The sequence below is a fragment of the Ambystoma mexicanum genome, chromosome 2q, assembly GCF_040938575.1.
Source record: "Ambystoma mexicanum isolate Mex_15411 chromosome 2q, UKY_AmexF1_1, whole genome shotgun sequence".
NCBI lineage: Eukaryota > Metazoa > Chordata > Amphibia > Caudata > Ambystomatidae > Ambystoma > Ambystoma mexicanum.
Genome location: NC_090924.1, coordinates 442,819,729 through 442,846,454, shown reverse-complemented (window position 1 = coordinate 442,846,454; position 26,726 = coordinate 442,819,729). Strand labels below are relative to the sequence as shown.

General features: G+C 46.7%; 1 protein-coding gene across 10 annotated transcripts in view; it reads left to right on the top strand.

The window, feature by feature from the left end:
• Window positions 1–26,726, top strand: part of LOC138569489 (catechol O-methyltransferase-like) — a 399,903-nt gene that overhangs the window by 335,987 nt on the left and 37,190 nt on the right. For 5 of the 10 annotated variants that reach the window (XM_069647500.1, XM_069647499.1, XM_069647506.1 and 2 more), the window contains 3 exons: window positions 2,767–2,816; window positions 24,003–24,288; window positions 25,173–25,366. In XM_069647500.1, coding sequence (XP_069503601.1) covers window positions 2,767–2,816; window positions 24,003–24,288; window positions 25,173–25,366 — 530 coding nt within the window. The remainder of the gene's footprint in view (window positions 1–2,766; window positions 2,817–24,002; window positions 24,289–25,172; window positions 25,367–26,726) is intronic. The other 5 variants (XM_069647505.1, XM_069647503.1, XM_069647507.1 and 2 more) reach the window with 1 other exon arrangement.

Genomic DNA, 26,726 nt, shown 5'->3' with positions numbered 1-26,726 from the left:
CTAGCCCTATTGCTAGAGGGACATTCCTGGCCCAACAAAACGAAAGCAAAGGCTATGCTTTAAAATTCAAAATAAAGTTCTTGGGTCCGAATACTATCTACCACTTCAGAAAAAAACATCTGACTAAGACGGAAATGGGAGGCTATGTACAATAGCCTCAACAGGTCGTCTGCCTGGCCAAAATGTATATTTGGTTTGTTCTTGTGTTTCAAAGTTCCTTTTTACACCACAGGATTTTATTACCAGTCGTTGTGTCAAGTTAAGGTTTCACTTTCTCCTGCTAACAAAGAAAAATGTCTCTTGTGAACATTTGAATTCCTCCAGGATGTCTTGTAAACAAAAAAAATCAAGACTTCCCCCTTTGAGGCATTGGATTTTCCCCAAATTTCTGTGATCATCCCACAGGTTGTTTGCTCTTATCCAAGATGTTTCAGATAAGGCGGCGGTCCACCCTGTCCTATCAGAGTTCTGCAGCTTCCGTCGCTTTCTTAGCCTTAATTCAAAATTGTCATATCTCTTTCTCAACCCCCTTTTTATGGGGTAGTTGCACACTTGGGTTTCTCAGGCTCCCATAACATTTACAGATTTCCCAGCTGGTATTCACAATTGTCGTGCTTTGCTTAATCCCCCTTTCATAGGATATTTGCACACTTGGGTTTCTCAGGCTCCCGTAACCTTGATAGCTTTCTCAGCTGTTATTCACAATGTTTATATTTGTATCCGCGCCCCTCTCATAGGGTATTTGCATAGTCTGGTTTCTCAGGCTCCCGTAACTTTGACAGGTTTCCCAAATGTTATTCACAATGTTGGTCTTTTTATCGGTCCCACTCTCATAGGGTATTTGCACACTTGGGTTTATCAGGCTCCCGTAACCTTGATAGCTTCCACAGTCGCTACTTACACTTACAATATCCGTACCTTGCAAGGTATGCTCTCTGTCTGGTTTTTCAGGCTTCTGTACCCTATACGGCTTTGCCCGCAGCTACTTGTCTTTGTAGATATGGTCCAATGTGTGTGAAGCTCGGGGGCTCGAGCTCCCTCATTCAGTCTGGTCTCAGCATCCATTATCTGCCTACCAGCGCACCACAGCTTGTTTGTCGTCAAGCCACCAGATGAGAAGTGGGTCCTCGCGTCTTTGCTCCCTCTCCGACCCACGTTCCTCAGCCGGGTCGAACACCAACTCTCAGGCGTTTGGCTCATGGCTTGCTCGCCCTCCTCGCTGCCACTTGCTACACAGCCCAGCGTGGCTCCGCCCCTCTGGGACATTAATGATGCATATGCTCGCCTCTGCATAGCAGTTCACAATATTCCATAGAAGTTTCCTCTTTTTTTTATTTGCATCACATGAAAAATCAGAACAGTGTCCTTCTTCGCTGACGATGGCGTTCAGGCTGTGTTCAGAATTGCCTGTAGCTAATACATACAAAGAAGGATCTTTATGGCATATAGTTGTTGCAGGAGTCATTAAAGTCTTTTCCACATCCATATGTGCAGACAAGGTGGCTGGGACTCGGAGTTCCGCTCTGGAATAGGAGTCCTTGTCCCCAAGAGGGGAGTCAATCCCAGTGAGGTCCCACTTGCCCAGACCCCTAGGGTTCTGTGATAATCACACAGGTTATTTTCTTTTATACAAATTGTTTCAGATAGGACAGGGTGGACCACCGCCCTATCAGAGTTCTGTACCTTCTGTTGCTTTTATCAGCCATAATTCAAAGTGTTCATATCTCTTTATCAATCCCCTTTCGCAGGGTAGTTGCACAATCGAGTTTATCAGGCTACCATTACCTTGATAGCTTTCACAGCCATTATTAACAATATTTGTGCTTTGCCAAATCCCCCTTTCATAGGATATTTACATACTCTGGTTTGTCAGGATCCCATATCCTGAATAGCTTTTGTTGGCTTTTCCCGTGGCTACTTGTCTCTGTGGCTTCGGTCCGGCCACTCAGGCTCCCTCATTTGATCTGGTCTTGGGTGTCTGTTATTGGCCTACAGGCCCACCACAGCTCGTTCGTGGTCGGGCCACCAGATGAGACGCGGGTCCTCCCATCTCTACTCCCTCTACGACCGTGCATCCTTGGCTGGGCAGAATGCCAGCTCGAAGTCGTTAAGATCACCATTCTCACTGCCACTGCCTTCGCTGCCCAGCGTGGGTCTGTCCCTACAGGACATCAATCGGGGCTGAAGTCGAGGGACCACGCGAGTGGACGGTGTAGACCCACTTTTTAAAGGGAGGACACCGCCCCACCTGTGTGTTAAGGATTGTTTTTTGAAAAAATTATTTATTTGCTGCACACCATGGCGTGAACAATGGCACAGCCAGCATTCATACCCATGTCGTATAATTGAGATGCAAGACTCTTAGCCACAAGATCACAAGAATCATAGCAGACTTATGAAATGTCGGATATTGACAGCCCACTCTAATTTACATGTTTTGTTAAATATTATTAACTTTAAAAGATGCATACTTCCTATAATGACCTGCAACAAGATTTTATTTGTTATTGAGCTAGACAGACAGTGGCCTTTTGTGGACCACTTTCTGCATAGTCTCAACCTACCTGACAAGCTGCACTAGTATTAGATACACATTGTGTTCGATAGGTATGTCTTGCTTGATTTGCTCCAGGTTTTCTGTTTGTTTTATGCCACCTTGGTTATGTGCTTGAGTTTAGATCGTTGTCTTTATGTTACATGCTTTTGCACTGCACCAATGTATACAATGCACTTAATAAATAGAAATGTATATTCTTTTTGATACAGATTGGTGTTATGAACCAATAATATTCCAGGGAGCGCCCGTGTCACTCCTGGTCAGTTGCTCGATTAATGAATAACTACAGGTTCTTCTTTATACTATGTGTTTCCTTTTGTAATGTTGTAGTTTTCCTTGATTTTGTACATGCATACCCCACTTTATTTTGAACATGTTCATACATGTTGTGAGCCCTCTTTTGTAAAATGATACTTTCTATAATGAGCCAGCAGTGGTATTAAGAAATATGTTCTCTTGGAAAATACGGTCTCTGCACATTCTTCAATTGTGAAAGACAAGTTTAATGCATATTTAATTTTCGGATCTGTTAAATTCACGTGACATCACTTCCCAATGTGTCCAAAGAGTCCCCCCACTTTTTATTTGAGGACTCCAGCCCTGACGTCAATGATGCAGAAGCTTGTCTCTGCATAGCGGTTCTCTGTCTTCCACAGGACTTTCCTCTCTTATACACGTCACATGAATAATCAGAACAGCGTCCCTTTTCACTGCCCATGGTGTTCAGGCTTAGTTCAGCATTGCCTGTTGCCAAGACATTCAACGAAGGATCTATATGGAGTATAGTCGTTGCAGGAGATGTTAGTCTTTTCCACATCCATATGTGCAGACAAGGTGGTTTGCACTGGGAGGTCCGCTCTGGAATGGGAGTCCTTGTGCCCAAGAGGGGAGTCCCTCCCAGTGACGTCCCACTTGCCCAGACCTCTGAGGGTCTTGCGCAGCAGGCTCACCTACCTAACCTCAAAGGGAGTGGCTGCCCTCTGGGGAGAAGGGACACCATTTATTAAAATTGAAAAAAGCTCAAGCAATTTGGCCATCACATATGGCATCTTGTCAGCGCTTTGAGGCCCATGAGGGAATAGGCGCTATACAAATGCCATATTGCATTACATTACTGCATGACTGAGAGAGTGTACCCTTCTTGCACTCTCTCTTGCGCAAGAGAGAGTTTACCTTTCTTGCACAAGAGTGTGTGAGAGAAAGAGTGTACATGAAAGAGACAGTATGCATGAGAGGGAGTGTGTACACATGAGAGGGAAGGAAAGTGTATGTTGCGAGGGCAGAAGCGTGCGCTTTAGATCGAGAGGGAGTATGTGCGCACAAGGGCCTGAAAAATAGCATGCAAGAGAGAGTGCTTGTGCATGACAGAGTGCGAGAGAGAGTATGCAAGACCGAGCAAGCACACACGTGAATGAGTGCATTTGAGAGGGAGGGGAGCGCATGCGTGACGGGGGAAGAGTGTGCAAACCTTCTCTCATGCGAACTCTCGCTTTCTGCCACATCTGCTCTCTCACTCTTGCACACTCTTTTACTCTCTTGCACGTTTTCAGTCTTTTGTGCACTCTCTCACACACTCTCGCTTATGTACTTTGGCATAGAGAGAGACATGACGCAAAAGAGAGAGTGCCCGTATATGAGAGAGTAAATTTGAGTGCGAAAGTGTGCGAGTGTGCATGCAAGAGAAACAGATAGAAGGTGAGAGAAAAGGAGAGAATGCACTAGTGAAGTGGATATGGGGTGACAGTGAGTGTGTGCACACGAGAGACAGTACTTGCTCGCTCTCGCAATCTATCGTTTGCAGTGTATATCTCTCGCTCACTGTGTTTTTCTCGGGCATTTTCTCTCGTGCGCTATCTCAGCGTGTGTGAGAGAGGGAGCGTGCTCTCGTGGTCATGCTTGTATGCTCTAACGCACGCTCTCTCTTGCATGCACGCTCTCTCAGGCGCTCTCTCCTCTCTCTCTGGCGAGCCCTTTCTCTTTATCGCACACACCCTGTCTCTTTCGATCCCTCACGATCTCTCGCGTGCGTCCCCTCTATTCCTCTCAATTACGCCCTCTTTTCTCTCTTTCTCTGGTGTGTCCCCCGCCATCCCCCCCCCTCTCTCTCTTTCGCAAGAGAGCGAGATGGAGGAGAAATACATTCTCTGGAGTAGTTGTGTGTCAATACCAGGCAGGCCCTGCCTTGGTGGGGGGTGGGGGGAATGGGGCGAGCTGAGCGACTGCCTGTGGTGCCACGCCCCCCAGGGCGCCATTAGCCCCCTGCCACGCCAGCTCAGGGGAGTCTTTCAAGGGCTCCCCAGAGCTGGCATAGTGGCTGAGGCACCTGTCGCGCCTTCTCTGTTACCAAATGGCTGCGGCGGTGGAGCGCATTCAACAGGGCGCTGATGCACTCTATTCATATCATTATGGCAAGGGGGTTTAAAAAAAAATGCTGCTGCCCCTCCGGCCGGCCCTGCTACCAGGCAGCGAGTATTTGCTTTTTTTCTATTTGTTTAAAAACTTCTTGCGCACTGGGAATGTGCCTGTAGTGCACAGAAAGTGATCTAGTTTTGAGATTCTCGGGAGGGATCAGCTGTGGCGTGCTTGCACATAATGATGGATGTGTGGAAGTGCTACATTTGGCACATTGTCAGGGGTTTCCTGGGGTTATCCATGTGTAAGGAAGGGGGTCAACAACCCCCCTCAGTACAATATTCATTGCACACACAAGTGAGAGGGGAATCTGGGAGCTCTGAATGCAACAGTAGTTGACACCCTAGAGTACGTGTATTTGGCAAAACGGAACAATGATGCTGGCTGGAAGGTTTTGAATTGACTTTAACCTCTGGGATTGTGCAGGTCAGCCCTCCTTGACTTTCCTTTTTTAGCTTGCCGTGCCTTTACAGTTGGGGAAAGACCATATGCACGTCAGGCTTCATCCCACCCTGAAAGGGGTAGTCCATTCCGAACTGCTAGGTCACAGCCCTTTGGAGCAAAAACCTCAAGCACCCCCCCCCCCCCCCCCGAGACATGTTTCAGGCTCATTGGCTATCGTCTGTGAGGTCAGAGCCGGCCTTAGGGCAGGGCGGGCCAGGCGACCACCCGGGGCACCATTAGCCCCCCAGGGCGTCAGCTCGGGGGATCCTTATAAGGGCTACCCCAAGCTGGCGTATGTCATTTTGAAATTAAATGCGTTCGCGGGAGCGGGCACATTTAACAACAATGGGCTCCTGGCATCCTATTGAGATAATTACCTCCCTGCTCCAGTGCAAGAGTGGGGCGATAATCATCTGCCGCAGCACCCTATTGTTAAATGCGCCGGCTACCGCGAGCACATTTAATTTTAAAACATTTCTCCCACCACAAAAAGAGACGTTTGGCACCTGCACCCGTCACCCCCTCAACTCCCCCAATTGACCAGAGGTACGGCGGGAGGGGGCAGGGGTGCAAAATAGTTATTTTCTGCCCGGGGCGCTGCTATTACTAAGGCCAGCACTGCGTGAGGTGTAGCTTTGGGCTGGATGGACTGCCACATTTGGGGCCAGTCCTTCCTTCAAATGCAGCCAAGTCCAACCTGTTGATGGTCCAATTTGCCAGGTCGCTGACAAAGACTGAAAATGCTGATTCGCTGTCCATATTATCATCTGAAGGCTTCTTTGCACCTGGACCTTTAACCCCAGAACCGATGGGGAGAGCAGTTGTCCTCATTATCCCAAACTTGCCTGAGGTCGTTGTTCGCATCACCTGGTTCCCATTAGATAACATAGGGCGTACATTCCTACCCTTTTGGTGGTGGAACACGAGCCTGTGCATCCTGTTTGTTACCCATCCATTCATGGGACACCTAACTTTGCTTTAGTATGTGCCCCATTTTGCTGACAATAGCACTACTGCAACATTGAGCCCTGTCATTACTTTTCTTATTTTGCCCTTAGCTTAACGCAGAAATGCAGAAACCGCAAGAAGCAAGAGTTCCTGAATAAAGCTTGCAGATGCTTATGTGCAAATAACCTTATGGAACTGCAGGAGCACCTATGGGACCTGACAGAGCACAGTGTGACTAACATGTGGAGAATATAGAATAGCACGAACATGTAGAAGCCCCGTTATGGCTTAGGAAAATTACGGCAGGCCACAAGCTTCTCAGCATGAGCTGAGCTGAGGAAAAATCAGACCGGATGAGCGCAGAAGTGTGAGACAGGACCCACTGCCAAGGCCACCAGACACAAACGACATTCCATTCCCTCAACTACGAGATTAACACCAGCTGCAATAAAATAATTACTCATAATTCAGTTCTGCAGAAGGTCCAAATCATGGTCTACGAACACGTGACCTGGCCGACTCCGACAATTAATAGAAATCAGAGCTGGGAAAGAAAGCCAATCTCACGCCGCCAGACAGAAGCTTGCAACAAAGATGTTACAATGTGAGACAAGTGAGTGTTGCATGAGATGAACACGCACTCTCATGGTCTAAGGTGGTACACACAAGTTACAATGCAGACACCTAGTCGTTCTTATTCTTATTACCTTTTGAAGGTACACCAAGAGCTGAGAACCTTAGCAGATCCCAGCCCTAGGGAGGTAAGCTGTAGCCAATCATAGTTCAGGCTCCTAGGGGTGGGTAGCAATAGGCAAGAACCAGTTGAAAGACCATCACACTACAACGTTATTAAGAGAGAGCAATTTTGGGGATGGACCAGTCCAGCCACCTGACATGCGAGATCCAGTAGACTAATATGTAAAGTGTCGACTATAGTTGGACTATTACTCGGTACCCAATCCAGAAGTGCGATAGGTTTTCTGGAGAGGGGCCCAAGCTGTGACGTCAGTATGAAATAGCCTTAGGACAAATCTGGCCTGCGAGCCAGGAGATGTTGAGTGGTCCTTGGATTTCTTCTCTCTTTAGTAAACCACAGTTTGAACTTGTTGTCTGGCTGAGTCTACGTTCATTTTGGGGGAAGGTGTTGGGCCTTCCAAGAGTCTGCAAACTCCTAGTAGCCCTCACACCTACCTGGGAGGTTGTCCCCAACAAAGGTTAAGAGGAGTTTGTCCCTGATTTTGTTTTTTGTGAAGTGGGATGGTATTATTAGAAAGGAGGAATGGAGGCAAGCTATGGATGAAGATGAGGTTATGGGTCATGTAAAGGATTTTGTGCAGGTTGAATGGCCCAACAAAATAAGTTTGCCTCAGGAGGAGAGGTCCTTTTGGGAGGTTTGAGATGAGTTGAGCGTGGTGGTAGGAATGTTGTATTGTTGTGAATGGGTGGTAGTTCCCAAGGCTTTGCAAAAGAGAATTATTGATCTTGCACATGAGGGACACCAAAGCGGTGTTGAGGGGTGAATACTGGTGGCCTGAAAGCATGTTGTGCAGTTTGTTGATGGATAATGGTACCCAGTTTGTGGGTGGTGTGTCTCAGAATTATTTAGAGTTGTGTGGTATTTTGCATAACAGAACAGCGTTGTATCATCTGGAGAGTAATGGGAGAGTACAGAGAGTGAATAGATGCATCATGGAAGCCATTAGGATGGCCTCGGTATGTGGGAAGGACAGGAAAGTGGTGATTAGAGAAAGGGTGTATGCATTGCGGATATAATCCAATGCTGGGACTGGATTTAGTGTTTTTCAAATGAAAGCTAATACCAGAGTGATTCCTCTTTGGTTCGGGCAAGCCAAGGAAACTGATTGTGTCGTGGAGGAGAAAAAAAGAAAGCTGGATCGGGATAAGGACAGGTGGTTGGAAGAGGTTAATGAAAAAAGGAGTGGGAGAATGGTGGAGTTGAGGTGTGGTGATTGGGTGTGTATTAAGAAGGGTGTGGTGAAGAAGAAGGGTGACTCCTTGTACTCTGAGCCGGTGCAGGTGGAAAAGGTGATGGATGGTGCAGTAAGGGTGGGCAGGGGTCAAGTGTGGAATAACAACAGAATTGCGATGGCAAAGAGGTGGGGGTGTTAAAAAGAAAGGGAGATGTGTTGTAATGCTCTTGGTATGGAAGGTTAAGGGTCACACTACTAGAATGGTGTGAGGCATGTTCGAAGGTTATCTGTGCGGTGGATTCCATAAGTGTCAGTTGAGTCCAGTGCTTTGGAGGTGTTGGTCCATGGGGGGGGGCTTGTTATGCTTTATCTTAATGAATAATAATAAAACCGGTTTAAACTACCTAAGCAGTGTGATGCTTCACATTAAAAATATTATTTGAAAAACTGAAAAATGCCAAACAAAAGGAGAGTGACGGAAAACGCGGCAATAAGAATGAAGGAATGTATGGGCCATGGGAACATCTCTCTCATACTTGGTGTCAGGAGAATAAGTGCATCTGAATTGCTGCACTACAGAGTGTGACAATCTGGATTCCTTTGCCACTGATCAGCATGTTGCTCTGAGAACAGAGCAGTGACAACACTCACTCATAACCAGCCCTACAGATAAACAGAAAACAGACAATAAGTATTTCCTAAAAAAAAATGGGCAAATAGTCGAAAAAAGAAATGGGGAGTAAAAATACACCAATCAAAATGGGAAACGATAGACACATATGAACCTAGCTGCTGTGTCCTGTTCAGTAAAATCCACTGATATTTTTGGACCAATGGTACAACAGGGAGGTGGCATAGAAAAGAGCACTAATACCACTACTGCATTGCCTTAAGAGGAGCATTATGGGAAATCTACATCTTTTAATTAGCATGAATTACTGCATGGAAAGAAATATGCATGTATTACATAAAACCTATATGTTCCAGAGTTAACATATATTTATTTGCATTCTCCTAAATAGAACCCCTGTTGGCAATATTCATTACTTTTTACTCTGACCTTCAAATAAATATTGAGTAAAATGTTTCCACTTCAAAATCTTACCAGGGGCAATGCTTGTAATCCTGCAATAGGAAGTGAAATGAGAACCCAACCAATAGTTGTTTTGCCCACCATTCCTCGCCCAGCCTGAGCAAAGCTACAAAAGAGCCTGACGTCCCAAAGGATGCCCCATTATAAAAAGAAAAATGACATACAATTGCCTCATAAGTAGCTGCATTGCTCAGAGGTATAACGGATGCAGGGCCTTATCCTGTAACTAGAGGTTCCTCTTTTGATATTCACTGTGAACACTTAAACAAGATGGAGGGGATATGCTAGAAGCTTCAAACATGCAATACACGATTATAATGAAAAGACTTCAGCACCTATGCACAGACGAAATAGAAGGCGCAGATTCCTGGAGTTTGGCTGCAGGTCTCTGTTCTTCAATGTAAGCAAAAAGCACATTCCTTTCACTGTACCCTTGTGCTGAAATGTCTGAATTGGATTTTGAAAGTGGCACATTTGTCCTTCACCCCCAGTGAATGTTGTCCAGTGCCTGTCCTTCCCTCCCCCAAACCCTGCTTTCCTAGCTCTCTGCCTCTCCTCCCTCCCCCACTCCGGTGCTGGCCTCCATTACTCATGCGCATAGCTCAGTAAAAGTGGGGGAGGGTCCGCTGGGCAATGTAGCAGTAAAACACTCACTGGGATATTTACACCCCCACATTAAAGCCTCACCATATTTTATGACCGTTTTAAAGCCAGAAAATGTCATGAATCTGCATACACACAATTATTCGGCATTTGCAACACCCCCTCCCTCAACGTTGGTGAGTAGGGTTAGGCATGTGTTCAGTGGAATCCTTGATTCACAGGAGAGATTGGAGATGAGATTGCAATCATTAGCGTCTATGCCTAATGGACATTTGAAAACTTGGAAACAATGCTGACTGCCCGAGAAGCATTGTGGATTTCTGAATATCTAGTGCCCTAATGCAAGGTATGAGTAAAGCAGGGACTATTTTCATAACGCTAATCCTTTGTACGTCAAGCAATGATATTGCAATATTGCTTTCCACTTATAGAGTAAGTTAGCACTGCTAAAGTAGGAGAGGCAGAACATAACATGTGCCTACTCAAAGTCATTAGAGGGCTAATTAAATAGGCCTGCACGGTCACCCTCACACAGTAATGTAACCAGGCTTGTTAGGCAGAATCCTGTGCAGTGCCCTACCCACAATTAAGACTACAAGTGGTAATACAAGTTCACCTTTGGTACAAGCCTGTAATACACTGTTAAAGTGGAAGCAGTAGCGGAGCAGCAGACTTATTGCAAGAGTAAATGAGCAGTAGTAGAGATTACACCAAGGACCACAATTGCTGTGACTTAAGCAAACACTGACTCAAGGTTTCAGGTAAAAAATATAAGTACATTTATTTTAAACCATCTGGTATAAAACACTACACTTCTATAAATTCGAAACCACACGTAAAATACACTACAAACAACCAATTCCACTTGTTCCAGCAAATTTAAGGTAAGTACATTAGGATTTGACAGACCAGTGTTGCGATACTAATGCCTACCCGCGAATAGAAATGCTCACGAAGTTAAAACACACTTTGTACTTTAGAAATTCAAACAAGGGAAAAGTGAATAAAAATCATAGGCAATGCTTTTTCAAGGCAAGGAGACTCGAGGACTTGTTCAAAGATACAGATTAAAGTTACTAGGGTTGCGCCAGTGTCAATGGAGCAGATGCTCAGTTGCCGAGGATCACACGTTGAACAGTTCGAGATTCGAGATGCCAAGAGTTCGTAAAGATTGTCAAATGGAAGGAAAAGTTAGAGAGAGGGAAGAAAGAACAAATCTTTGTGGAGGAAAAGGGTTCACCCCGATTCCGGCTGGTCAGACGCAGAGAATGACCAAGTGTGCACAGTACCTTATTCCGTCGGAGAAAAGCTTGTGCCACGGCAGTTGTTCCTGGTAGTTCCTGCAGACTCACGGTTCCTGCGGCTTCAGTCGAGGGGACAAGGATGACGTCTGGAGCGATCTGCACTACCCAAGGATGAGGCCAGCAGCAGCGAAAAAGACAACGATGAATAAAAGGTGCGCTCCTTTAAATCAGGAAAGGGCTCTTATGATGGCTATCCGGACCACTACAGCACAGCAGTGATTTCGACCCAGGAGAGGATTCTCTGACTGAAGTAAAGACTAGCTCGTTGATCCCACCAGGCTCAAGGGAAGACTCCGGACTGGATCTTCTCTTAGCCGTTGAAGGGGTAGATAGCTCAGGACTGCAGCAGGGCTTCACCGGGACTCGGGGTTGCAGCAGCCATCTTCTTCTCCACTTCTCTTCGGTTCCTTGCAGTTCCAGTGGCGACTCTGCCTTCTAGCCCAAGAGTCCTGCCTTTTATGCCAAAATCCCCCATTCACACAGCCTGGCTGTCAATCACTCAGCAGGGGGGTTGTCCAGCCCGGACAACCACCTCAGCCAATCAAAAAGTGTGACTTGGGTCTCCAAGGAGACCCTGTGCAGGGGGTGACTACACCCCTCCTTCACATTCAGCCCATCTAGACACCCAGATGCCAAAGGAGGGCTTCTGGTTAGAAGCCCGCCAAAGGTCAGCGAACAAAGAAGGCAAACCTGGTTTGCCGCGCAAAGAAACACACATGAAGGATGTTAAATAAAAAATGGTGATTAAACCCAACCGGAGCCGAAATAAAAAGTATTTTGGGCTAGCGGGTTTAAAGTTCGAGGCTACTAAAATAGCCTAAAACACTACCACATTATGTAATATAATCGCGGTAGGAAAATTAGGGTAGGTACCACTGACACCAGCCAAGTCTTAATGTTAAGGGAGCAAAACAATGCTCCAAGAGGTACAGATAAAAAGGGTTAAGAATTAACCCTTTCCAATACTCCATGTAAGATAGGGTGTACTGGATCTGTGGTTAAATTACTATGTAAAGTTAATGGCAAATCTACCCTTTTCTGGGGGACAGTAGTCAGCCCCAGAAATGGAGTCAGTGGGAAGTCTAAAAGACAACCCTGTGTTACTGCATAGAAGGTGCTGTGCAACACACAAACGAGTGGGGCTACTGAAGTGGTGTATCCAGAGTCCACAATCCCAAAAACAAACGAAATACACATGGCAAAACACAGGTAAGAGTGGGGGAAAAGCTCACACTCTTACCCAGTGGAAACAATAAACTCCAGAAATCCAGCAAAGCTGCTGAGGAACTCACTAGGTAAGGGAAATTAGCCATAGAATGAGAATTCTCCCTAACGCTCGCCCCCCCCTAGACTAAGGGACAGGAGGATTTAATCCACTCCTGGATGGATCTCATACCTCTAGTCGGTTATAAACATCCTAGAGAGACCATCAGCATTTTGGTGGCGACTTCCTGCTCTGTGCTCAATGGAAAAATCAAATCCTTGTAGGCAGATTGACCATCTGAGCAACTTCAGGTTTTCCCCTTTCATTTGCATCAGCCATCTCAAGGGTTGGTGGTCAGTGTGAACAATAAAGGTAGAACTATACAAGTATGGCCTAAACCTCTTCAGTGACCACACAATAGCAAAACATTCACCTTCTATTGTTGCCTGCCTTGTCTCCGGATTATTTACCTTCCTGCTGATGAAACAAATGGGATGTTCCCTACCTTTCTCATCCAGTTGACTAAGGACTGCACCTATACCTACATTAGAAGCACCAGTTTGTACAATGAAGGGTTGGTGATAGTCGGGAGCTCTTAGGACTGGAGCTTGACAAAGGGCTTTCTTGAGACCTTCAAAGGCTTGATTGCACTCCTCATTCCACCTGACCTTTTTAGGAAATTTGGGAGAGGAGATGACATTACAGGAAGAAGCTATGGTCCCGTAGTTCTCAATGAAGTTCCTGTAGTACCCAGTGAGACCTAGGAAGGCTCTCCCTTGGGTTTGAGTAGTAGGGGTGGCCCCGTTTTGTACAGCTTGTACTTTGCTAGGCAATGGCCTTATTCCACCTCCTCCTACCTCATGTCCAAGGTAGACCACTGTACTCTGACCAATTTGACATATACTTGCCTTTATGGTCAGATGGGCCTGTTCCAGAGCCTGCAATACATATCCAAGGTGATCAATGTTCTTTCCATGTAGGGCTGAACACTGCAAGGTCATCCAAGTATGCCATGCAGAAGTCCTCCATACCATTCAGAACTTGACCATCCTCTGAAATGTAGCAGGTGCATTTTTTAATCCAAAAGGCGTTACCTAGAATTGGTAGAGGCCAGCTGGGGTGGGAGAATGCAGTTTTCTCCTTAGCCTGGTCTGTCGGGGCTATTTGCCAATAGCCTGACGTTAGGTCAAATGTGCGGAGGTACTTGGCTGCACCAAGTTTGTCCACCAGCGCATCTGTCCAAGGCAAAGGATGGGCATCAGTCTTTGTGACTGCATTTAGAGCTCTATAGCCCACGCAGAATCTCAACTCCTTGGAATCCTGCCTTTGGGACAAGCACAACTGGGCTAGGCCATGGGCTAGTAGAGGGCTGTATGGTTACAAGATCAAGCATCTTGTTCACCTCATTCCTTATATGGGTTCTTACATTGTCTGACATTCTGTACCCCCTGCTTTTGACAGGCACAGTCACCAGTGAGTATATCATGCTGGCCCCAAGGGGCAAGCCTGGTGACAGTGAGAACAGGGAGGCAAACTGATTTAACAGTAACTTGCACTCATCCTGCTGGTCAGATGTGAGACTGGAAGAGAGATTAACTCCTTCCACTTGCTTATCCAAAGGTAAGCCTCTGAGGAGGTCAGGCAGAGGTTCACTTTCCTCCTCCTCCTCCTGAGCTGAAGCTAGGAGCAATGCCCCTATGTCAAGTCTAGAGACATAAGCCTTTAAACGGTTGGTGTGAAAGACTCTGGGAGCCTCCTTATGATGGCCTAAGTCCACCAGATAGTTTACCCACAACTTTGAAGGGTCCTATCCATTTGGTCTGCAAAGCCCTCTGCCTTGTGGGGACCATAACAAGAACAAGCTGGTCTTGAGTAAACTCAACCATGTTAGCCTTCTGGTCATGCCAATGTTTGACCAGAGCTTGACCAGCCTTCAAGTTATCACTTGCCTCTGACATCATGTGTGACATTCTCCTCTGGAGACCTATCACATAATCAGTCACTCTGACTGGTTTGGGGGAAGGAGCACTCTCCAGCCCCTCCTTAATCGTGGCCAATGGACCTCTGACTGGATGGCCATAGAGAAGTTCGAAGGGACTGTAACCTACTCCCTCCTGAGGGACTTCTCTATATGCAAAGAGAAGGCATGGCAGCAGAAGGTTCCACTTTCTTTTAAGGGGTTCTTCTAAAGCACCCACCATGCACTTCCCAATCTGGCGCTGCCATGCTGTGCTGTGCAGACCAGAGAGCCATTGCAGATCCAGCCAGTCTTGCTTTCCAGTCCTGCCGTGCGGTGTCCAGAGGGCCTTGCTGATCGCTGACCCGTCCAGTCCGGTGTGCCCAGTAGTCTGTTCCAGAAATATTTGACCAGAATCCCTGACGGTTCCATTCAAAACATTGGTAGGCAGCATTGAAGTCTATTTTTATGGACTTCATTCATTCACGATGTGTCACCCTTTCTCAACTCGCATGCTGGACTTCCTTTGCATCTTGTACTCATGGTGGCTCTGAATCATGCTGTTCCCATCTTCATCTTGTATCCTGGCTTGCAACATTATGTGTTACTACTGACTTCTGCAATTGTATTCACTCTCCCCTCTTGCTTCTCCACTCTTTTGACTGCTAACTCTGTTCTCTCCTCCTTTACCTTCTCCCTTTTCCTATCTCCTCCCCTTGCTTTCCTCTATGCACTTACTCTATCAGAATTGTCTCTGGACCTAGTATGATAGCAGTCTCGTCTGTCTCCTCCACCCTCCCCTTACTGTTCCCCCCCCCTCCAGCAATATCTGAAATGTTGTCAGGCCTAGTATGATAGTCGCTTGTTTTGTTCCTCCCCTACTTTTCTGAACCCCTCTCCCTCACCTTTTTGTTTTTCTCCGGCTCTACCAGAAATGTTGTCACGCCTAGTACGGTAGTATCCTGTCTTTCCTTTTCCTTCCCACTCTTCCCTCTCCCTCCCTTCCTTATCTATGTCTTAGCACTTGCACTATCTGAAATGTCATCAGGCCGAGTACGATGGTTAATTTCACATCCTTACTGTTCATGGCCTGTAAGAATGTCATTGTATTTTCCCTTGTTCCCTCCCTTGCCTTGAAGCACTTTGAAACACATTGTGTATAGGCACATATAAATAAACTATCATATCATATATCATAATCATATCACTTCATAGTTCTGTTAAACCTCTCTACCAGCCCATTGGTTTGGGGTGGTAGGCAGTAGAGAACTTGTAGGTGACTCCACAGGTTTTCCACATGCCTTGCATGTAGTGGGACATAAAATGTGATCCCCTGTCAGATATCACCTCCTTAGGAAAACCTACTCTGGTAAAAATACCAAGTGGGGCCTTAGCCACAGCCGGAGCCATAACAGTCCTCATAGGTATTGCTTCAAGATACCTAGTGGCATGATCCACTACCAGGATAAACCTGTTTCCTGAAGATGTGGGAGGATCAAGAGAACCAACAATATCAGTCCCGACCCTCTCGAAGAGAACTCCCACCACTGGGAGAGGCACCAGGGGTGCCACATTCTTGGCTCCACTCTTGCCAGAGGTTTGGCAAGTGTGGCAGCTCCTGCAGAATTTGTCTACTTCTGAACCCATCTTAGGCCAGTAGAAGTAGAGAGAACCTTTCCTTGGTCTTCTTAAAACTTAAGTGACCAGCCAAAGGTATCTCGTGGGCTAACTATAGAGACTGGAGTCGGTTCACTAGAGGTACCACAAGTCTTTTGCAGTCTCCAGGGGTTGACTCAGTTGGTGCACTGTAGAAGCGGCCATCTTCCCAGTGCATCCTATACTTTCCAGGCTCAGTCCCATTGAGCTGAGAAGCTGCCTGTAGGCGAAGACCTTCAAGAGTAGGACACTCTTTGTACTCTGCTGAAATCTGCCCTGTTGGTTCCACCTTCTGCCAGTAAAGACTGCAGCTCAGGATGGTCACCAGGGTCAAGATCTCCAACCAGAGTAAGATCTTCTAGATCTGATTCCTCAGTATCTAGTTGAACCATACAGGGTTGAACCTCACACTCAGCCTCAGCTGGTGGAGGAATCACCGATGTGACTTTGGACAGTCTTAGAGATGTCATTCTGGGCACAGGAGTGCTTGCTGCTTTCTTGCTGGCAGACTTGGGTTTCCCCTTTGTCTCTTTCTGTCCTGCAATAGCAGTAAGTCCTGTGGACTTGGGGTGATAGTTTCCTCTATCATAATCTCCAGGAGAGCCTCTCAAAGTTCTCTCCCTTGCAGACCTTGTGAGCTCCCGCTTCCTTCTGCTGGGGAGCCTGGGGGTACTAGACACAACTCCAAGAGTTTTAAGTTCATTTCCCAGCAGGACCCTCCCAGGTACGTTAATTTGCACACTTACAGGTATTCTGACAGTCATGTCATTACACTGGATGAGAGCTGGTAACTGGGGAGACATTTGCACAGGGCCTCCAGTTAACTTGGTTAGGTGTTTGGGTACCTTAGCAATATCCTCCACCTTGAAAACACATTAATCAACCCCAGTTATGCTAGCTCCAGTGTCTCTGATGGCAGGGGTTTCCTGACCATTCACAAGAAAACTATCTTTGTAATACTCTTTAGTATTATCTGGGATTGAGTTATAGACATCTAAGTTCTGTTGTCCCCAAAGACCCAAGGACACTAAAGAAACACTAGCGGAGACTCTCAAGGGCTCATCAGCTAGTAACTGAAAGTTTCCACTGGCTATAGGTACTTGATCCACCTGGGAGAAGGCTAAGTGTGGACAGTGTGGGCCCCTGAAGGTTTACCCTTACATCTGGGATCTCCTTTCACCTGGTCAGTTGACCCACAAATAAAGCATTTACCAAATGCTCTATTGAATATAGGGTTGTTCTGACCTCCATCTGGTTTGGGCCCAGATGGTACACTAGCCTGATTCGGCTTCCCTTGTGGCTTACCCTGGTTATGTTTGGGGCCCTCTTTTGGATTGGAATTATTTGAATTCTCCTTGTTGTCTTTCTTTGGCTGCTTTCCCTCATCCTTCTTCTGAGTTGCCCCAGAATCCTTGTGAGTAGCCCTGTTGGCAACCCACAAGTCAGCAGCCTTAGCTAACGTCTTAGGATCTATCTATCGCCTTTGAATCAGCCAAGTGCTGTCTAAGCTCAGGGGAGCAGGCATCAAAAATAAACTCCAACATTACAAGATTCCTCAAACCTTCATATGAGTTTACTTTGTAACCCTTAACCGCACTGAAGATACTGAAAAATAAACATTTTCCTAAGTTATATTATTTAATGGTGCGCTTTGCAGTTATTTTCCGTGTTCAGGATCCGAACCCAGAGAGCTTGGCTGCTGTGCCACTTGGAGCTGCTTGTAAATCCACTGACAGATGTCAGTATCACGTTCTGCTTCTGCAGGCCGCCTGTAGTACCACAGTTGGCCTTGTGCGCCCCCACGACACTGTCTTGCTTAAGCAAGCTGCTCTTGTTTGCCAGAGATGTTGGAGGGGCTGGAGCAGGATCAGGATCATTGGGACCACATAATGAAAATATCACAGTAACACTACCGCTCGCCTGGAAATGTTCAAAATAATATTTATAAAATGGTGCAATTTCCTTCATGTGGCTTCTTTCCAAATTCCACACTGTACATTTCCAATTTAAATCACTTCCATGACACAGGTACACCCACTTTTAGTACATTAAGCAATCCATAGACACGCTGTACAGTAGAAGCCTACCAGGATAGCTGTCATGATGCCTACCTCCAAGGAGCCAGGTTCGACCCAGCAACCCCAGAGGCAGGCATCATTTCCCCCAGGGAAGTGCCAGCGGGCCCAAGCTGGGGCCCTTTGTACACAGTCCTGGCTCCTTGGGCGCCAGGCTCATGTTGGACCCCTGTCCTGGCGCCTTAGGCGCCAGGCTCATAAAGCTAGACATGTGTTCAAATGTTTTAAGGTGCACTTACCTGATGCAGACCATGCTGCTATATCCAGACCCTCTTGAGGCCTGAATGGAACTACTTTACCTGTGGAACTACTTTCCCCTGGGTGTGGTCGGGGAAGGATACATACCTGATCGGTGGAAGGATACCTGGAACTTCTTCCAAAGCTATTTAAACCACGCCCGATCAGCAACTCGCGCTTCGCGTTGTTCTGCTCCTCGCAGCTGGACGCTCACCGTGTCAGCTCCTGCATCTGGACTTCAGCCACGCCTGTCAGCATCCTGGGTCACCTGCTAAGAGAGAATTGGGAGAGAAAGAAGACCTTACCTGCTAAAGCTGCATCACGGAGACTTCACACCGACGATCCTGAAAGGGAAGACATCATTTTAAAAGCATTTCGCTTCGATCGCTGCAGCGCTGCATTTCACTCACCTTTCCAGGGCATTTCCATCTTCAGCAGCGATCGTCCGGATCCGCAGCCACTTCCCAGAGCCTAGAGAGAAAAAGACAAGAACACAAGGTGAGAGAAGGAAGGGAATAGGAAAAGCTCATTTTCCTTCTAAGACTTACCTGTTGGGTCATTCCCATTTCATTTCGGGTCCTGCCGCATCCTGGCATTCCGGAACCCGGCCCCTAAGGGGAAAAAAGACAAAGACATTGAATGAGTGAATGCAAAGACATTACCCGAACGCTCATCCAGAACTTACCTGTCATTTACTGGAACTGCACGTTTCACTTCGGGTCGGCGCCATATCTCCGGCATTCCGAACCCCGGCCCCTAAGGGGAAGAAGACATAAGCGTTAGTGCTTGCTGCAATAAGACAAAGAACATTATTATTAAGCTTGAACTTTTGAACTTGCTACAGAACTCTTACAGTGCCTTACCTGAATAGTCAAGCTTATTTGAACTCCCATCAAACCTCAATCCAGTGAAGTAACTGGGTTTCAACGCGCCCCTGCATCAGAAGCAGGATGGAGAACTCATCCTTCCAGACCCTAAGGTGAGACTTCACGGGGAATCAAGGAAGGGTATCATGGAGGGTTGGAAGGGAGTGGGAGACTTGAGCATTGTTCCGTCAGTAGGTAATACTCCCTTTTCACGCACAGGGGAATATTCCTGCAAACCAGTGAGGCCATCTTTAGAGTCCTGCGCTTCATCAGCACTCGAAGCCAGACCAGCGCCTCCGTGGGAATCAGGTGAGCGTGACAATAGCTCAGCAGGTTGACAGACAGATGCTGAGATGTGTTATATTCAAAACTTTTTGCAATGCCTTATAAAAAAAGTGCTATGCAATGTGTTTGCCAGGGTATGGGTTGGGCTGGTTGCTTGCTTATATTCAGGGCTGAGGTGGGGATATTTCTGCCCCTGTAGTGAAAATCAAAAATTGGCACCCATGAACCCACAGTTTAATTTCCTAAAAACTGCTGTCAGCATAACAGAAGCATTTATTTGTGATTAACCAGTTTGACAAGCATATAACATTTTTATAAATATAACTTGTGCTAAAACACAGAGGGGCACACAAATAATGATAATGATGTGTTATTTATATAGCGCCTTAATCCAAAGCGCTTTACAGAGCACATATTTACATACAATATCACCCAACCGAAATTGGTACTCATTTATCGACCTCAGAAGGATGAAAGGCTGAGTTGGACTTGCTGGGATTCGAACCTGCAACCTGCAGATCACGCTCAGATCGCAGCAGCGAGTGCTCAACCCGCTGAGCTATCTTACCGGCAAATAGCGGAGTATGTGTGGTGTCTGACAAAAATAAAATGTCAAAGAAAACTTGTGAACGCAAGCAGCATTTTTCAATTAGGAAATTACTTTTTATTTTTATTTTATTTTTTTTGGAAGTGTGAAATGCACATTTGGAAAACAATAGTGTGCCTAGCATGTAGAAAGCCTGCATAAAATGCAAAGGAAGGGGCACAAAAATTACAAGATATTTGTGTGGTAATCCAACAAATATCTGTCTTTTTGAGACAGCTACTAATAAATAATAATGCAACAAAGACGTTTTTGAAGTTCTTAATATATTCGTGAAGGCATATGTTAGTCCATCTGTTTATAGAGGGGAAATAATCGAGCCAAAAAAATATTGGTAAAAATTCTGAGGTTTATAAATATCCCCACCCCGATATCGCCCGCTAGTAGCTCCCCACTGTTGGCCTCTGCTACAAGTAGCTCTAGCTAACGTAAAGGTTGGAGACCCCTGATCTAGGTTTTTCAAACATTCATACACCCAGGTAGCCCAAGGGGTACCATCATGCTGTTTGAGGGTCCTAAACCTCTTAAGGTACTGGGAAGGGGTTGTGTACCTCTTAAGGTACTGGGAGGTCTAAAAGACAACCCTGTGTTACTGCACGGAAGGTGCTGTGTAACACACAAAAGAGTGGGGCTACTGAATTGGTGTACTCCAGAGTCCACAATCCCAAAAACAGATGAAATACACATGGCAAAACACTGGTAAGAGTGGGGGAAAAGCTCACACTCTTACCAAGTGGAAAATAGTAAACCGGCTTTGACCAGGATATTGAAACTTTGTTAGTGTAACTTACCTTTCAAAACCGAGAAAGCAAATGGTAGGTCACTTGTGTGGCTTGTGCCTTAGGAATGCTTGAGACGGTAGTAAGCATCTCTGTGCCCTGCTAATCCTTTTCTGAGCGGCACCCAGAGGGAAGCTGGGCAAGCGCACATCCGCACAGCTTAGAGGGAATATAGATCCCAAGATTTGATATACCACAGTGATTTGGGTCGGGTTAGCCACTGATGTGGGAGACTGTGATTTTGCAGGAGAAGAGGAGAGCTTAGTCATGGTTTAGTTAGTGTTGGTGTGCTAATGGCTAGGACTGCAATGGCTGTCTGTGGGGGGGGGTAGTATGTCTAGTATAAGGTGGCAGGAGATCTTAGAGGGGAGCTGGTTAGTCAGTGGGAAAAATGGAGTAGGTTTTACAAACCAAAGCAATCTGCAACCCTGCACTCCTATCCCTGGCCATTTGCAGACGGGTCCCGTTTCCCTAGCTCACAATGCCACCTGACCCCTCTCGCTCTCTCGCTCTCTCTCTCTCTCTCTCTCGCACTCTCTCTTTCTCTCTCTCTCTCTTGCACTCTCTCTTTCTCTCTCTCTTGCGCTCTCTCTCTTTCTCTCTCTCTTGCGCTCTCTCTCTTTCTCTCTTTCTTGCGCTCTCTCTCTTTCTCTCTCTCCTTCTTTCCATCCCACAAGGAGCAGAAATCTGCATCTGTGAGTTGGCGGATGAAGTAAAGGGGCAATCTAGAAACTCTGACATTATCACGAGGTACCTGCTAAGAGTTATGGGGACAAGAACCTTTGGTTCCGAGGAAGGCCTGCTTGAAATCTGAGGACCACAGTCATCCATTTCAGCCGTTGAATCGTTTATCAAGTTTAAGGCAGCCTGCGTCACCTACAAGTCACAACTGAAATACTTCTCTACCTGGCCAAGAAACATACAGTTTCCAGATGCCAACTCGCCACCAAGCCACGCCACTGACTGGGAACAGGCCTTCTTCTGCTACACATCCTGTCTCTGGAATAAGTTACCCATGCAGACAAGATTCCACCCTACACTCCCTCCTACATTCCAGGAAGGACCTACTTCTGTACCTCGGGATCCCGCTCCATGCCCCAATTCCCTGCCCACCTTACTTGTAAGCCCCATGCATGCATTCTCTTTGCGCTTATAAACCCCATACACACACGTACACACCAGTGGTCAGATGAGGTATTTGTAGACTAAATCTAAAACGTACAAATCCAGAAGAAGAGCCAAAAAGCCTCATTTGGAACTGCCAATATCCCACAACCACATGTTCCAATGTGTCATGAGAATGCGCCAGTCTGGGGATGAGTCCATCTTTTCCTTGAGGAAGCAAACACTCCGGGCTCTAGTTGTCACCCAGGTAAATTGGCATTCTGCTCGATGCCATGCTGGTGAAAGTCCACGCTGCATGTTTCAAATGCCAGGATGTAGTCGTGCACAGATTGTTTTTGGGGGAAGCGTTTGCTGGCATTTGTGTATATGTATAGTGTTGAAGTAGTTGCAGCGCAGGTGGCAATCGTAGGTGCTTTCTTGGCAACTAACAGTCCAGAGCATAACTAGAATATCATCGGACTGCACATGTCTGCATTGGCTGGCTGTCTGTCAAAAGTGCATTAGGCATGCAACTAAAATCTGCTCATACCAACTCCTGCCTTCCCCGATAGAGGAGAATTTAGCATTTATATAGCGCTACGAACCCTCGGGCATCTGAGCGCTGGTTATTGGCCACGGTGTGTGGCGCTGATTTATCGGCCACGGAAGGGTGAAAGGCTGAGTTTGGCCATGCCGGGTCGGTGGGCTCTGCACGGATGTCCAAGCGAGCGCTCTACTCGCTGTGCTATCTGACTGGCCGGACGATGAAATCAAAAGGCCTATTATAGTTATTCATGGTTTGCTAACGAACCCCAAATTCAACTAGTGTAAGCAGTTTCCGCTCGGTGACAAAGGGATGAACAGCTCATGCAATTGCAAATTCGGACCCTTTATTTACTTTGTCAGAATGGCCATGGTTTAGTCCTATGGCTTCTAACAAGCTACGGATAACAAAGCTTACTATCCCACAACTTAAGGGGTTACCTTAGTGATGTGATTAAGTACCGTGCCTGCGGATAGGATATGGGCTGGTCTCGGTGGCCCGGTGTGCTGCTAGGCCCAGAGGAGGTGCACTGGTATCCCCGGACCATCCCAGCATTGCCCTTGAGGAAGGCACAGGGATTCCACTGGTTAGCTGACACTGCCCCTCGCCCATTAACAAATGCCCAGGGGCTGGCGGGGGGCGGAGGGGGTGCTGAAATAAGCCTGCTCTGCTCTGCAGCATACCGTGGTAGAAAAGTTTTGCAATAAGTGTTTTAGTTTTCAAAACCGATCACTCTAATCGCGGTACTGCACCCATCGCAAGACACAGATGTTCAATTCTAGCTTCGGGCAGCCTATGGTGAGGGCCCAGGACCCCATAAATGTTTAAAACCGTTTCATAGATTAACAACTGATATGCAGCCTGTTTGTTTAGTTTCAAGTATTTAGTCTGGATATTTCTTTATTTCATATAATTGTGTACGTTTCTTAATACGATAAAACACGCGTTGTATTGCAAGCATGTTCGAAGCATATTCACAAAGAAGCAGTTGTCGAAGTGAGCGGGAACGGTTAGGAACAGAGTTCCACTACTTTTTTTTTTTTACTGTTAACAGTTTCACTACTTTTTGCAACCCTTTTTTATCATTCCGGACTGTTTGTGAAGTTAAAGCACATTTTTCCACTTTAACACCCAATAGTAGTTACAGCTGAACTGAAATCTGTTTCAACTCAACTGGCTGTCAAGCAGCATGGGTGCAACCCTTGACAAATGTGTTGCACGTTTCTCCCCGCCCAGGTCACAGTTGGACTACTTGTTTTGGTACACTTCTACCACTGCAAAGCAGCGTTTGCTTTGACTACTGGTCCCTGTGCTGTGTGATGTGACCGAAGTTTGTCCTTTTGCTGCTTGTGTGAGACCTTTTGTGATGGGATGTATAATTGTGTTCTTCCCTTTACAGGGTATCCGCACCATGTTGTACCTGGTCAGTATCGTATCCGGGGCCCTCGTCTTCGTGATTATGTTGGTGCGGCACTGGGTCAAGACTGATGGCCCGTGGGCACTCTGGTGGCATGATAAATGGTATCAGAAGTTCCTGGACGTCACGACTGGCCAGACACGGCCAGAGCGCATGCTGGAATACCTGCAAAAGAATGGCACCCGCGGGGACGCCGCCAGTGTGGTGGAGACCATTGACCACTTCTGTGGCACCGTTGAGTGGGCCATGAACGTGGGCGATCAGAAAGGTAGACACTGTTCGAGGGCATGGAGTGACTTTTAGGTCCTTAATCCTGGGTGTAGGTCTATGAAGGGAGACCAAAGCCCTCCATGTCGCTGAGACTGAACCCCGCTGTATCCAAGGACATGTGATCGACTGACTAGCCTTAGAGCCAAAGGGCTCTGTATAATCGATAAGAATAACAGTGCCGCAGAACAAAGCCCCTCACTATATCCCCAGAACAAGGGATTGAATGGCATTGCTGTGGACAGAAGCCCTTGTATATTCCTTGCAAGGGTATCTGGACTTTGCATCGAATACCTTTCCATCAAATGCATTTGCATCGAGGGATTTGCATCGAAAAAATATGCATCGAATGCATGTTTTGGGGGTGTAAAGGGTTAATTTTTGTTGTGGGTTTTAAAGGGTAAAAAACTTGGAGTAGGGGGCGGGACCGCCCACCCCCAAAAAAAATATGCACCACCCCCCAAAAAAATATGCATTTGATGCACATTTTTTCAATGCAAAAAAATAGATGGAAATGTCCCTCGATGCAAAAAATTCGATGCAAAGACCATAAACCCTTGGAAGGCACCATCAGTACCGGGGACAGAAGCCTTGTGCCTATCCCTCAGCTGGTTCCTAATCACTCTGGAGAATGAAGTCTTCTGGATACCCCAGCTCTAGAGTTGTGTTTTTGGTGTCTGGGGAGAGGGTCTTCTGAAAGCCATGTGTGTTTTTCTAGTGTGAGTTTGCGTGTGGTGAGCAAGGTGGAGAAAGTGCTGGTTAGTCGAAAAGGTGGTGACCTGATAAACGTGACTGCTACTTTAAGAGGATGCTCATTCACAATTTGCCTCAAGTTTTGTTTGGTTGACACTTTGTAGCGGTAACTGAAATATGGTTTGCATTTAGGTAAGATTTTGGACCGGGTGGTGCTCGAGACGAATCCCCACACTGTGTTGGAGCTAGGAACCTACTGTGGGTACTCGGCTGTGCGCATTGGAAAGCTTCTGGGGCCCGGAGCACGGCTTATCAGTTTGGAGATGAACCCGGCCTACGCCAAAGTGGCCAAGCAGGTCATCAGCTTTGCTGGCATGGATCGACAGGTGAGTGTCTCTTGTGTGTGTCGTATCCCCTTTACCCGAGTCCTTCAGTGGTCTCGCTTCTTTAGGGCTCTTGCTGCTTTCCTGTTCCTTTCCACCATTCAATAGCCACTTCCCAAGAGCTTTTAGACTGCGACAGGCCTCCTGGAAGTCCCAGACTAGATGTTGAGGTCTGCACCCAGCCTTCTCGCTTTTGAAGCACTCGATGCATGGGGGGCTTCTGCCAAAGGGACTTGGAAGATCAGAGAGCTTGAATTATGGTTCCAGAATAACCTAACCTACTTGATGCTGCTACCTATAATAGCAAACAGTCATTCACAAGCCCAAATGCACACTCCCTAATTGCCGACTGTCTTTAAAATGGACTATATTGCAATTAGTTCTTGAACCCCATTTATAAAACCTGTTAATGTCCATTACCTCCTCGAGACTTCTTCCCCCATACCGGTTATAAACCAATTAAACATGACTAGATCAAGACTAATTTACCACATCTGCTGAAGCGATTGCCCTGGATACTGTTTTTTGGAACATAATATATCTGTAAACCGGGATCACGAGTACGGAAATCTAGTTGGCACCTGGGTGGTTTTGGCAGCCAATCCGTTTACCGGCTGAATCTCATGATCCAAGCCCGCAATCCCAGTAATCTCCCCACTGCTGGTGCCCGCCTGCCATCTTTCTCCCATCTCACTGGTGTCCCTGCTGCATCCTCCTCTTCCTTGCCCTCCCCTTTCTCGCCTCCTGCATACCTATATGTGTTGCGGCACAGCCACACCGCTCCTGGGCTGCCATGGAAGTGGGGCTTTGTTCTGAGTCTTGCTTCCATGTGCATGGCTACCATGTTGGGTGAGCATTAGTTTGAAACAGATCACTTGGTCGTTGCTTTAAATACATCAGCACCCACGGACGTAAACCTGGGGTGCTAATACCAATACTCGCAAGCCTCCTCAGCTGTACTGGGTGGTAATGTCCTGGGGGAAACTCATTAAAGGACCTCACTGTGCTCAAGCATGTTAACTCAGGCCCCTGTCCATTGCCGTCAGGTGCAGCCCCGCAGAATCTGTGGTTATTGCTTGAATCGTTTCCACCTTCATCTAAGATCCTGGGGGTTGCCTGTTCTATTTCCATAATCTCCCCCATTATCCTCCTGCTTCAGTGTCTTGTTGACAGATGTTTTTGCTGAATATTTGCCCCCTTTTGTGATCCATTGCATTTCAATGTTAGGTATGCGGCTACTCTGCTTGGCTCCGTGATGCACAATATCTACTATTACAGCCTTTGGGTTGGAGAAGGTCACCCCAGTTATAGGGGTAGCACATAAAGCTTCTTAAACATGTTGTGCTCCACCGGCGCTGCAGAT